General features: G+C 40.0%; 1 protein-coding gene across 1 annotated transcript; it reads left to right on the top strand.

Annotated features, from left to right (window-relative positions):
- The first annotated feature begins 4,033 nt into the window (after positions 1 to 4,033).
- On the top strand, positions 4,034 to 9,916 carry lipg (lipase, endothelial). The gene is made up of 10 exons (XM_023269150.3): positions 4,034 to 4,337; positions 5,434 to 5,624; positions 5,892 to 6,071; positions 7,011 to 7,122; positions 7,211 to 7,429; positions 7,623 to 7,865; positions 8,055 to 8,175; positions 8,637 to 8,867; positions 8,973 to 9,077; positions 9,179 to 9,916. Exons 1-10 carry the CDS (start codon positions 4,247 to 4,249, stop codon positions 9,189 to 9,191), a joined length of 1,506 nt encoding a protein of 501 aa, XP_023124918.1. The 5' UTR covers positions 4,034 to 4,246; the 3' UTR covers positions 9,192 to 9,916.
- Positions 9,917 to 14,692: the final 4,776 nt, after the last annotated feature.

The raw sequence follows: 14,692 nt of genomic DNA, 5'->3' as shown, positions 1-14,692 counted from the left end.
CATTTATAATACGAAGGCTGCTTTGACTGGTGGGCAAATGAGCTATAGTAACCCCGACTAGTGTAGCTCAATTCATTAAAAAAATGGAAAAAAAAATTTTTAAAAAAATCTTCCGGCCTCAGTAGAAAACAATGCCTAAAATCAAATTATTTAAACTAAAAAGACTTTCAAACAATGGAAGTTAAAAATGATAATAATAATAAAAACGATTATATATATTTAACATATATACATAATAACTAATAAATACAATTTAACCACCAAACACAACAGAAAAAACGTAATTACAGCAGGTGGGGTGCCCAAAAAAATAAATAGTAAAATAATGAAAATTAACTAAACTATAATTAAAATACATTTTCTGAGGAATTATGTGTATTATTGGGTTTTTGATGTTTAGTTGAACATATTAACGTGTGTAAAAACTTATAAATGACCTACAATATATACATATTGATATAGCTATATTGATGGATGGACATAAAAACTGTAATTTGATAGATTATGATTGCTTACATAGATGTTTTGAACTTAGGAAAACATATTAATTCAACATTTTTGTTGTGAGAACTTCTCCAATCATATAATATCTCTCGTTTAACAAGTAAATATATTTAAAATTACAGAACCAATACTTATTTTTGTGTTTGCAGTGAGTAATTTAATATAATTTAGAAATGTGTTTATTCTATTTAACTAAATCTCTATTTTATCAAATAAATAAAAAGCAAATATTTGCAAGATACATTTGCGAATGTACTTAACATTCTTTTTTGGTAAAAAAAAAATCTATTAAAAAATTAAGTAAAATTTAGTACATTTACAGTCTTTTTTCATTATTTTACTGATATTTTTGTGCATTTCCGAAAAACAGAAAAAATGAAATTAAAAGTAAAAATCTCATTGTATTACAGATTTTGTTTATTTTATTTGTAAATTTATTTTTATTTTATCTAGAGTGTAGATATCACCAAAAGCATTTTTGAAAGCTTGAATTTCCACAGAATTTGTCAAAATTAAGGCAAAATGTAAAGTTGAGCAAATAGTAGACATTTTAAAGCTGGCGCCTATCACTGTACTCAGCTGCTTACATTCAGGGAGCTTCCTCATGAGATACTGATACTTCATATACTCCTTGTGCACCTGAAGTGCTTCAGTAGATTTTACAGAAATAAAACATCAGTTTGCAGAGCTTTTCTCGACATGATGGATTGAACTTGTGACAAGTTCAGCTAAAGGCACATATAACTAAATCACTCTGATTACCTAATAACTGACATGTCGCCTCAAACTTCAAGACCTATTTCAAAGGGTGAGAGTAGAGAGAAACATGGAGGAGGTTACATGTGCACATAACTATAAAAATGTCCTTTTTTTAAGAAATTGGATTTTGCATTGAACACATCTGAAGAAAGAGGCAACTAAAACCTTTATGTGAGTTCTCTTGAGAAACCATTCCTTCCAGTATGTGTTAAATTTAGTAGTTTGCAGACACTGCTAACTTTGTTCTGACTTCATGGCTCTTCACTGACGTTTTTGACAATAACTTCAGGAATGAGTGAAAGCGACACTAGACAAAGATGTTTAAATCGCACCGTGTTCTCGCCTCCACAGGACAACACTCCCAGGTCTACATGATTGCTTTCGTGTTACACAGCGTCTCATTGTTGCTTCTGGCCAGGCAGACCTATTAGAGCAGAATCAGGACAGGTCAGCACAGTGCAGAATCAAACTGGCAATCCCACTTGGCAGCTGGCTGAGGTATGTGGATGGAAAGAACAACAATACTCCTGCATGGGAAGCTACTATAACTCTGAAGTAAAACGCTGCCAGTGTCTGACATCTGACAGATTCTGGGATGTCCTTGAGTCTTGCTCTTTTATTTTTTGTTAGTTTTCAAGGAACTATAGACTTTGTGTCACTCTGACTCTCACATAAAAAACAGAAATAATGCAGTGAGAAGTCAGGCCTCTGCACTTTTCACAAATCTTCAAATAAGAGAACACTTTAGGAATTTGTCTTTTTTTTGTTTTGTTTTTTTGTTTTTTCTACAAAACCTCTACACAATTCTACATTTAAGCAATGACCTTTGGAATGCTGAGTCAAGTTCACTCATTTGCCAATAATGCAACGACTTACAAGTCATGTGGAAAGTCTCAAAACTGGTGCAGATGTCAGACAGACGTAATGAACAAATCTGTGACTTTTCCTCTCTTTATTTGATCATAAGCATGAAGAAGCTCCGACTCATGAGACCTCATGAGGAAAAATGGCTCTAACTGGCATCAGTTGTTCAGACCTCTGCATCTTTCACAAGCTGTGCCAGCAAGTTAAAGTGCAGATGTTTCAAGCCAGACTGCAGGAAATTACATTTAACTGAGCACTTAAGGGCTGATAATAAATGGTCATGAATACCTAAAAGATCTCCAGCGTTTCTCAAAATCGTGAATACATAACACATCCAGTGATGGAGCACAGGATGTGCACTGATTTCCATGAAGGAGTCACCGAAGTGAGCGAGGTGGAGTTTATGGATTGCGTCATATCAGTATTTGAACTCTAGTGCCTTCCTGAGATGCAATATAATGCACCTTCTGCAGGTTCACCAGCTATTGGCTATTAATAAGTGGGCGCTAAATATAGGAGAAGTTATTTTGGATGTTCCTGTGTCTCACACTCTCACTCTCCTCCTTTGAAAAAAAGACATTTTTAGTATTAATATTGGCTTTTAAAATACACTGATAACAAAAAAAACCCAGCTATTTCTGGTCAAGTTAGTTCAAATCACAGTGACGCTGTCTGACAGAGGTCAGGATGTATTTACGTTACAAAGATAATGATTAACATTGGTAGTACAAACACACTCTAGTACACTGATGACTCATTTTGACGTTATCTGTGAAGTTATATGACATCAGCCATCGGTGTTTTCACAATGACACATTTCACAAGTGGTGCGACTGTGGTTGCAAGACGTTACAGGCTTTGGGAGTGGTCTTTTGCCACAATTTCAAAGGGTGTCACTTCCTGCAGTGAAAGAACAAAAAAAAAGGTGTTTAAGTATGTATATTATACATGATTTCTGGCACATTTAATAAAGAGGCTAATTAATTTTTAAGAGACTGGCACAGCAATATGGAGACATATACACAGATTAATATGTATTCAGTACACAGCTTTTCAACCTGAGGAATGCCTCCTACAATAGGAGCATGATAAAGAGAGTGAGAGCAACAATCAGTGAAACTTTATGTAGCGTAAAGCTCCCAAAGCAGTAAATCCAATGACTGAGTGAACCTTGTAAACTGCCGTAGGACTCTGTCTGCAGAGATGCGTAAAAAAAAGCCGGTTTGGGTGGCAGGTACCAGGGGCTGCTGGGGTAGCAGCAGGTGACACTTCCTACTGGTGGGAGCTGATGTATGTACACAAAACAGTGGTGTTATTGTGGCAGAGACCCTTGCGTGAGTGCGCCCATTCTTCGCCTCATCAATTGAATCTGGTCCGTGAGCTAAGCTGATGGTTTGGCTGCGCGCCAGGCGGAGAGGGGGACGATGCTTTCAGGGGGGAGGGTGCCTCGCCGTCCCCCAGCGTACCCCCAACACCGATAAAGCCTTTTGAATATTCCTGTAAGCGAGATTGTGTTTTCCTATGACAGAAAAAAATATATGTGCTGTTTATGTTATTCTTAAGGATAAAAACATCTGGAAACACGCCCTCTTTTCCGTGCGTAATTTTGTGCCATGCATTGTTTATTGACCTGTTCATTTTTACACACTGCTGGGCAACAAAGCTATGAGCTGGGCCTATATGACCTTCATAGGAATACTGAGATCCTACCTTTAATGGCGGCTTGCGTCACACCCCACAAGGGTTAAACACGCACAACGTGAGGAGCCTACTACGACTTCATTGAGCTTTGCCACGCCTTCAACGTAAACAAACGGGGGCTTGACCAATAAGATCCGCGATAGATCAGCCGATGATCAGATGACTGAAAAGGGGAAACTATTTAAAACTCTAATGACACTCCTGATGCAAGTTTATACATTACTGCAGCCGCTCTTCCACACAGGCGCGCAACACAAACGCACCACCGGCTCTGTTGGTTTTTGTCACCGCTGGATTTAAAAAAAGAAGAAGAAAAAACTCCCTTCCGCACCGCGCTCAGCAGCAGCAATAAAAAAGACATTTTATATATATTCTCGGGACGCTTTTAAATTTCTCCACACTCGCCTGTGACTGAGAAATGAATCATAAAGCTCTTTTACTGTGGATTTTCCTACAGTGTGCTTCTGCGCTTTTGTCGTCCGCTGCTGGGGAAAACGCTGTTCTTAAAGGTAAGAAATGGCTTTGTGTCTATTGTTCATTCATTTTTTTCTCTTTTCTTTCTCAGCCTCAAAGGGACGTGTCAGAAACTAACATCTTAAACAGAGAATACAGTGCGAAGGGGGGAAATCATAAATGGAAAATTTTGAAAAAGCAACCTAATATTCTAATTCATCCACATTTTCGCTTGATTAATGCCCATTTGGCGACTATTGGACTTAATTACGAATACGAACAAGTGTGGCGGGCAGAGTGAACCAGAAAAGCGGGGATGGATTCAAAAGAGCAGACTGCGACGTGTCCTTTTTGGGAGAGCAGCTGGAGACTTGAAGCAAAGCTCCAAGTGGAAGACGCACAACGCCACGTCTGTGTGGACTATTTGGAAAGATGTTCTGCTGAATCCGCGTTTTACCAGCAGCCCTTTTTTTCTTTACTACCCGGCTCAGCTGAAGTCATTTTAGTCGGTTTGGCCCATTACCAAAGGGTGTTGAGTTCATGTTGAAGCTCACAGAATTACCCCTTTATAAATAAAACCGGCTTGACTTCGTGGATTCAAATCTGATCTGACGCGATTAATCCGGAGTGGTTATATTTCATTCATTCCATTCATCAGGAACACAATGAGAGCAAATAAACCTCCAATACAGAAATCTATTTGAACTCTACAGTTTCAGGGAAAAAAAGCTTTCGTTATCAAAATTTCCATAAATATGATTTCTTTTCAATGCATAAACTGTTATCAGCCTTATAGTGCCTCCAAAAAAGGCTTCTTGAGTCCGTCAAAATGCTGTAATTATACCGTTTTAGCCTCAGTGCGTTAAAATCTGATATAATTACGAGCTCTGGCTGCAGCTGTGGTAAAGAGAGGATGAAATAAAAGACGGGTGGCGGTGGCATTTTGGTTGTGCGCCTGCGTCCTTAGTCCAACTCGCACCCAACCGTTACTGTAGCAGATATTGAGTGGAAAAGCAGGTTGATTCAGTTTCAAAACGGAATCTTCTGTGGGAGATCAGTGTCTTGTTTTGTTTTGTTCTTGTTTTTTCCCTTTTTAATGCAACTGTAAAGGGACCAGCTTTATTGAATATATTGTGTAATTTCCCCCCTCAGGTGAAGATAGCGGATTGGATGAGTTCTCAACAGAGGGGACGACTCTCAATGGCGAGATCAAGTACAACATGAGAAAGAGCTTAGATATGGAGCAGGAAGGCTGCTACCTTCTGACCGGCAAGAAGGATCGTCTAGAGGAGTGTGGCTTCAACGCTACAGCCAAGACAATCTTCATCATCCATGGCTGGACGGTAAAAATGCATTAATTTGGCAGATCATAGTCCTTCTTCTTGTATTTATGGGTCACTGTTTATAAAATGCAACCTCACCTCCATAGAGAAAAGGTAGCTGAAGTTATCCTCTGTTTAGAGTGCTTTGATTGCTGGAATTTCTCATGTGAATGTGAGGCTGTGTGCAGAGAGTCAGAGAGAGGTCAACAAGTTAGAGTAGTTTGCCTGCAGGAATGAATGAATGAATGAATGAATAAATGGCTCCCGTTTTTCGGTTTCTTCTCTCAGATAAGCGGGATGTTTGAAAACTGGATGTTCAAGCTGGTCTCTGCAGTGATGCAGCGTGAAAGTGGGGCCAATGTGGTGGTCGTTGATTGGATACCCATGGCTCAGCAGCTGTACCCCGATGCAGTCAACCACACCCACACCGTCGGCCTGGATATTGCCACTATGCTCAACTGGCTTCAGGTTTGTACTCAGACATTTATGCTCCTTTAACACTTAGATTCTCCTTTTGAATCATGTTCGAGTGAAGTTGAATAAACAAATGGGGTAAATGCACCAGTGGGTTTCTATTTGGCATTTTATTTAAAAGAGAGAGGATGATGCTGTCATCTGCAACCAGTTAACACTCTATTTACCACCACGGTATCCTGAGTCACTCAGCCCTGACATGGTGTTGTCTTACAAAGGCCAGGTGTCTGTAGTATGTGGGGCGGCTATATAAATGGATTAATTTCTTAACTGATTTATAGTACAGTATGTGATCTGAGCACTTTGAGTAAATGAATTCACTCAGGAGTGATAAAACCTGCCCCTCTTCTGTCTTTTATTGGAGTGATACAAGAGATCACAGCCTTTGTGAGTGTAACATAGCTGAAAAACTGCATCAGAAGTGAAATGCTGAAATGCTGTGCTAAATATCCATTTTGTTGTCATATTGTTATTTATTTTTGGAACTTCTAATCCGCTCTGAAGCAGTAGCTCAATTTCTTTCTGGTCTGTCATCTTTACAGCTTAGCATACTTGATATTTTGCTTTTAACTACCTCTTAGATCACTGCTTGTCAGAGTCTAATAAGAATCGGTCTGTTTAGCACATCTGAGGCAAACACAACAATTCCCATTCAGCAGGACTGTCACAAAATTGGACCAGAGCACAAATAGCAAGTTAGAGAGGATTCAGGCATCCTGCCACGTAGTTGTAAACGTAGACAAAGACTATTTCACGGAGACAAACTGAGACAGATGGTGGAGGCGCTGTTGCATGGAAGGGACTGTCAGTAGATTCTGTCCGGGTTAACTGAGCTTGGCCCAGCTCATCATCGCTGGCTGAAATCCAGGATTTGTCCAGTGTGAGATCTTGTGGGTTAGTATAGTCAGTGTTGTATCTTCTTTTTTCAAACAGGATGAGGAGCAACTACCTCTGCAGAAAGTGCACCTGATTGGCTACAGTTTAGGTGCTCATGTAGCCGGCTATGCAGGGATGTACGTACGAGGGACCATCGGCAGAATCACTGGTAAGTTGGGTGCCATGTAAATCCACTGAAAAAACCAAATAGGGTGTTGCTTCATTTGCCTGACCTATCTTACCTTTGCTACAAAAAGGTCTGGACCCAGCAGGACCTATGTTTGAGGGTACAGAGGAACAGTGGCGTCTCTCTCCAGATGACGCTGACTTTGTGGATGTTCTGCACACATACACACGAGAGGCTTTGGGCGTGAGCATTGGAATCCAGCAGCCAGTTGGGGACATTGATATCTACCCTAATGGTGGTGATGTGCAGCCTGGATGTGGTCTTAGTGATGTGCTGGCAGTGGCAGGAGGTTAGTTCTTCAGAAAATTGCTGCTTATGTTGGCTCTTTGTTCATTGGCTCCAGAACTGCTAAAATAAGGAATTTTGCACTTTGTTGTTGGGTTAAAATTTCCATTTCCACCTGACCTTAGGCTGCATCAATCATGCCTTAAGGCGGTTTGTAATCTGTGGCTCATTTAACCTACTGTCCTCAATTTCTCCAGATTTCATGGCGGTAATGAAGTGTGAACATGAGCGAGCTGTGCACTTGTTTGTGGACTCCCTGATGAATAAGGACCATATGAGCTACGCCTACCAGTGCACTGGCCCAGATCGCTTCAAAAAGGGAATCTGCCTCAGCTGCCGCAAAAACCGCTGCAACCATATTGGCTACAATGCCAGGAAGATGCGTAAGAGGCGCAACAGCAAAATGTACCTGAAGACACGTGCTGACACTCCCTTCGGAGGTGAGATACAATAAGAATATGAGTCTGTCTTATCTGTTACTACTACGATCTGTACTTCCTAGAGGGAAAGCGATAAGCAGTCAAGTTTCTTATCTGTAACCTCTATATCGACGCTATTTTATGACACCAGTGTAAACTACTACTGTACACACCTCAACGGCTAAAACATTAACTCTGTTTCTCTTTCAGGTTACCACTACCAGATGAAGATGCATGTGTTCAACAGAAAACAGTCAGACAATGCTGATCCCACCTTCCTTGTCAAGCTGTACGGCGCCCACAATGACACAGCAAATATATTTGTCGACGTGTAAGTTCATAATCTAAATCCTCCTCACTAAACCAGTCTTTTCTCATATTGCCACACCATGAGGACGCATTAAATCACTTCAACAGCTTAGCTGCAGTCCTCCTGAATGCACAGTCTTGTAGCTGCGCTGCCTACATGTTGCAGTGAGAAGCACGTGGACTGCAGTGATATAAATTTGGAATTTGAACTTGAGTCTTGCTTCTACTGACCTTTTCAAAGTGTCAGTCACTGATTTGTGACGTACAAGTTAACAGTGAAGGAGGAACTCCAGTATCTTTCCATTCAAGTTTTCATAAGCATGGCAATGAAATGCATCAGCAATCAGACACACTGTTCGCTGTTGTTGAAACTATTTAACAGTGTAGGAATACAATGCTTGACTTGGACACACAGCTGCTAGAACTTGTGTTTTCAGTTTTCTGGACACCTGGCTTACCTCAGTTTCCCTTCTCTTTGAACAGCTATGACAACACAATTGGTCTGAACCTGACAAACACCTTCTTGGTGTTTACTGAGCAGGATATTGGTGACCTGCTGAAGATCCGTCTGAGCTGGGAAGGAAACTCTAACACCTGGGGCTCCGTCTGGAAGAACCTCAAGAAGACATTGTGGAGCTGGAACACCACTTCCACTTCCATACCTGTGCTGCAAGTTCGGCGGATTCGTGTGAAAGCTGGAGAAACACAGAAAAAGTAAGCTGAGAAGAGGGGGGAAACCTGCCACATATCTGCCATGGTACAGAATTAGGTTTCATTGCTCTTGTGAAATATTTATTAAGCTTGATTTGTGTGTTCCAGGTTTACTTTTTGTGCCCAAGACCCTTCAAAAACTGAAATCTCACCAGGGGAATCGATAACATTCGTAAAGTGTCGTGATGGCTGGGAAGTGAAACCAAGAAAACGGTACGAAACCAGATAAAAATGATGCATTTAATGGTATTTGAAGCGGCTGTGGATTAATACCTAGCATGGTGTGTGACTGTTCTGTTGTTTTTGATTCACAGGCTGCCTATGTAACAACTCAGCACTTCCAACAAGCAATGCACCGTCACCACGGGGGACCCAAACATGGATCGAGGAGAAGCACTGCCTTCTCTTCATTTGAGCACTTTTCGTAGGAGGATTGGTCAGCGCACGGTGGAAGGGGTCTTTCTGTTTCCTTTGGTTTCGGGAAACTGAGGAGTATGGGGTCTGTCCTGCCTGCCTGCCTGCCAGACAGCTGCAAAATGATGCGCAGGCTGCAAGCGGCGGCTGCAGGGGCAGTGCCTAAAATGTGTTGGGATGGCCTGAGGAGTCACAGAATGTTCCTTTGTGTGGACTAGTGTAGTAGAATACAGATCTGTGCCAGAGGAGACACACCAGCAATTGTAGTCGTTGTACTGTACATTTTAAGATATATTTTTTATTTATGGAAAAAAGAAAATGGAAGCACTGCAAGACCAACGTTATTTATCAGAACACATCCCATCATGAAGCATATGTTCAATGAACTTCTTCCAGATGCAGTATTTTGTGTGTATGTTTGTGTATGTTAGTGTGTGTGTGTGTGTATGTTGTGACCAAGAAGTGTGCCTTTCTGCTGAGAGAGATTACTGATACGCTGAAGGACATACCTGATCTCACTGCATACAATCATTCTGAGGTTTTGTGCATAGTGTTACTGTGTGTGGCTTATTTTCGGGGTGTGTCTGTACATAATGTAAATACATTTTTGGAAAAATAAATTCACTTATTTGTAGAAACTGTTGCCTTTGGTCGGTCATTTTATCCATCATAGGAACTGAGGCTTTTTGAGATGCAGTTAAGAGGTTTTGGCAAACTGTAATTTCCTGTTTTGCAACATGAAATGACTTAAAATTCATGTTTAATTTTGATGTTTCACTTCTCTGAACCAATTTCAACTTTGCCACCTGTGCATGAGCATGTGGAAGCTCTGTGGGGCTCAAATTATCTTCAATTTGCAAGTCAGCTGTACAATCTGCATGTAACCACATGCTTTGGTGAAACTGATGCCTGCACTTGTTTGATCCACCTCCTGTCAGGATGATGGTTCATACTGAAAGGCATAAAATATGTAAAAATTGCTCAGCATTTGCACAAGTGCAGAAGAAACTGAAGCTACATGCAGCCCTGGGGAGCATTTCTGTTTATTTTTGTCGTTCTGCTAAATCATGTGGCAACTTAAACATTAAATTTACCTCTTAAGGCCTTGCCACCTCTTATTTAACAGAATCTCATTTAACTCAGTGTTGTGCACTCTTAAATGAAGGTTTTAAGGATAAATATGCAAAATTGCAACACTTTCTGTCTTAACTAGAAATCCAAGTAAGAAAAATGTTACAGTTTAAACAGATTTTTTTCTGTCTCCTGATTTATTGTTGCACGTGTTGCTGCATGGAGTCACATTGTTCACTAGTAATCCTGGCTTTCAACACAAACTAAAGCCATTGTACTTGTTGGATTGTGAGTAGTAGTAATTCATTAATGCCAAAAGCATTCCTGAGCTTTAATGACACATCTATATTTGTTGGCGCATGAAACAATAACCCCTTTTTCTCTCTCCTGTCCACTCATTTTGTTCTTAATCATGTCAGAGAAATTGGATCATGCATAGAAATATTTATTACCACATTATCCTCTGCCCTGTCATGTTGCACTGAAATGCCTGGAAGGTTAGTAAGAGCAGGAATGTCTTCCAGTGGGTTCTACGGAACATCAGGTGAACATCTATAACTGTAACTGTTGTGGCTGCTGCCTGCTTGTGTTTATCGACTTTTTAGTCATCATGCGTTTTTCTCAGCATGTTTTCTGGTTGTAATTACCTTCGGTGTTTGTTTTGTGCAAATCTTCTGACTTATTTTCCTAAAAGAGACAACACACTTTACAAGAACCCAACAAGTCTGAGAGAGAGAACGTGGAGCTGCTGTGCCCTGACACTAACCAGCATACCACCCAGTGTTGCTTTGGTGACTCACTTCATAGTGATGGAGTATCTTAATGCCTTTAATGTTATGTGCCCGTTGCATACAAGAAACCACAGCCTCTTTAGTCACTGTCTGGACGCTCAGTAAAGCCTGCTTTCATTAACTGGAACGTCTGAGTATCAAGCTTTAGCCAGATGTAAAAAGCACCAACAGAATGTGAAGCTTGTTTCAATGCGAGCAGAGAGTGTTTCACAAGACTTGTATGGTTATTTGACGAAAAAAATAAAGTCTCAAAGTTAGTTTAACAGCTTTCTACAGAACTTCAGTCACATCTCTCAGAGGTCTGTACTATAAAGCAGGATTTGGGTTTAGCAGTGTAACTTCAGGTTTAATCCTAGATGTCAATGCTCGGACACAGATTTGGTTCAAGATAACAGATCAGTGCTTACAAAAACATAGTGTTCACAGACAGCTGATATCTGGTTTTCAGTGTTGATTCAGTCTCTTGTCCAGGGGGCTTATCGTTTCACTGACGTACTGTTGTTAAAGATGGTTGTTAAAGTAAATATTCAACATTTTGGTGAATATACTCAGTATTCCGCAAAGGGTTAGATAAGAAGAGTGTTCCAACTTTTTTTTTGCAAAAAAACTTAGCATTAAGAGTGGAGGGGAAAAAAACGCATCTGAAAGTGTCCCCCTAGTCCTCCTACCAGCACTTCTACAGCTCAATAATTAGCACATACGTACAAAAGCCAGAGTGTAAAAAAACAATATGTGGTTTTATTGAGATTAATACGAAATGAACAATGTATTATGGAGCTAAAGTCTGTTCCAAGAGCGGGGATTATTGAACTTTCTGGAAAATGTAGTGAGCACAGATCTTTGTACATCAGTCCATGTTCCAGATTTTATGAGGTCCTGGGTTTAAACTGGCAGTTTTCCAGATGATCTGCTTCTTGGAACTGGACCCTGCTGGCATTTTTGTTTAAAGGCACAATCCAGCATCCAAATATGGACAAAAACACATTCCTGGTATTGCTCCTAGTTTGATTAACAGGTATTTTAGTACTAAACTAGCATCAGATGACAACAATATCCAGTGTTTGATGCTGATGCAGGTTTGTTTACATCTTTAACTATTTTAGAACATATTTTCAATTCTTTTCAATTCTGTATTTGTTAATGTATCTAAAAGATATTATTCCAAACAAATTCTTAAAGGACGACTACTATACACTGACTGCTTTACAACTTTAAAAACATATATATTTATAATTTCAGTTGTACAATTGCCGTACAGACCAATATGATCGTGTGAAAATTAAATAGAAATTATTTGCTTTTTTGACATGTTTGGACATGCAAGCTTTTGATCCTCTTTGAAACTGTGCCTACAGATAATAGTTCATAATGTGTTCAAACACAACCACAAGGAAAATCGGCTCTTTCAATCATTCATTTGACAAAAATGTCAACAGATGCCACATGATGTGTGGTGCCTTGCAGACATTTTGCATAAATGTCTCTTGATGTTGTCTTGCTAAAATTTTTTGATCACTTTCCTTCAGTTGCTAGATGTTGGAGGGTTTTCTTACATGTGCTTCCTGTTTCAAATTAGCACACCACATTTCAGTGGAATTCATTTCTGGTCTGTAAATCAGCCGGTCAGTAACCCTTCATTTCCTCTTTTTGGAATCATTCCTGATGGAATTTGTATTATGATTGGGATTAATATCTTGCCCACATCCAGTCCAACTTCAAATTTTGGACCGACAGTCTCACATTGTCTTCAAGCACACTGTGATATGATGCAGAATTCACCACTGAATCAGTGACTGCAAGCCCTGAGGCAGTTGTCAAACGTGTCAATCCCATCACCATGCATTGCGGTTAGTAGGTTCTTCACCTGATAAGCTGCACCAAATATGTCTACTGTTACTGTGGCAAAACAACTCTATCTTTGATCAGTAATCAGAGTAAATTATCCCAAAATGCCCATTCTGGTCCGTATGGTCATTGGCAACTGTAGTTTTGCCCTAATTGTTCCTTTTGGACAACAAAGGCTGTTTCTTGGCATGCTTCCCCTGCAGGTCAAACCTCTTTGTGACTGTAGAAGCAGCACTTTGATACCAGTTGTAGTCACCTGCAGAGCATGTGCAGAAATTAGTACCGTCTAGAGGGCTTCTTTTTGTATCAGTCTGCTCTTGCAGGGGCATCCAAACCCAGACAAACATTTGAAATCTACACCATTTGTAAATGATTTTCTTCTCAGCTAGATTATTCATTTCAAACAGCTTCTAAATCTCTTTTCAAATCCCTCACCAAACTATTAGGCATCCGCAAAACCTTTTCTGATGGCCAAAACACACTGCCAAACAGTAACAAAACATCTACCCATATCATTTTCTACATACAACCCCACATTAGTGGCAGTTAAGTGGTTAAGTGTGACACTTCACGCCACTGTCCTATTTACAGATTGTGAAAAAACAAATTTTTTTCCACACCCTTCCTGCTTGTACCAACTCCTGTCGAAGTTTTTCTTCTCTGCTCTTGTGACAGCTCCTCTCCTCAACTCCTGCTGTCTTTCTTTTGTGTAGAACAATGGATAAGGAGAGACTAGTTGTTGAGATTGAGAAATATCCCGAGCTACACAACCCACAATACCATCATTACAAAGACAAGGGCAACAGAAGATACTGGGTGTCAAATCATAGTTCTGGAGTTTGACTCTTCAGGTGAGGAACCAAGTTTAGGACGTCCACACATGATTTTAAGCTAAAATATGATGTTGCTGCGGTGTGTTTTCAGCTCTTTAGAAGCTGACGTGAGGACACCATAAAACTTCAAGTGCAAAGAGAACAGCAGACCTAGGATGTCAAAGGTTTAAATAAAGCAGATTCCACCTGTCATCCCCCCAAGCAGATTCTCATCTTTGGCATCTAATCTGAAACCCCTGATACAGATTTCGTGGTTATGAAAGTGAGACCAATGAAAGTGAGAGTGTATTTACTTTTTTGTTGGCTTTTGTTGCTTTTGTTTGTTTTTCATTTATCAAAATGATAAAGACAACAACAAAATGGCAATTTTATGTCTCGTTTCTTGGCACGCTCCGCCTTTGTTTGCAGGCATTGCTTCAAAGAGGACCAAATGTTTGCGGTTTCCGCAGGATGTACCTACTGTATTAGTTCACATGCCTCTACATGCACACCAAAATCAAGGGGAACTCCACTCACAAAACGGAAAACTTTACAGACCCAAAACCAACAGGATGTCGTATACCAATTGCACTGAAAAAGGAACAAAAAATTCACACATCTGATACATACAGTATTCCTTTTTCTGATTTATTTCCGAAATCTTACACAGTACTACTGGGAAGATGTTCTGGACCCACAAAAGCATGAGTTAAACAAATGCACAGTTTTTTCACGGCTATTTCACCAACTGAGGGGACCTGTTACCACCATTTAATTAGCTGCATGTTTGAAATATAAAAACTCCAATTTTTTGATCTACTAGATAAACCTTTTAAGCTGCAAACACTGCTTTGATGAGTTGCATTGACATAATAATATTGGTACTACACCAACT

Source organism: Amphiprion ocellaris, chromosome 6 (assembly GCF_022539595.1).
Source record: "Amphiprion ocellaris isolate individual 3 ecotype Okinawa chromosome 6, ASM2253959v1, whole genome shotgun sequence".
Classification (NCBI taxonomy): domain Eukaryota; kingdom Metazoa; phylum Chordata; class Actinopteri; family Pomacentridae; genus Amphiprion; species Amphiprion ocellaris.
This window is presented reverse-complemented; position numbering and strand designations above follow the sequence as displayed.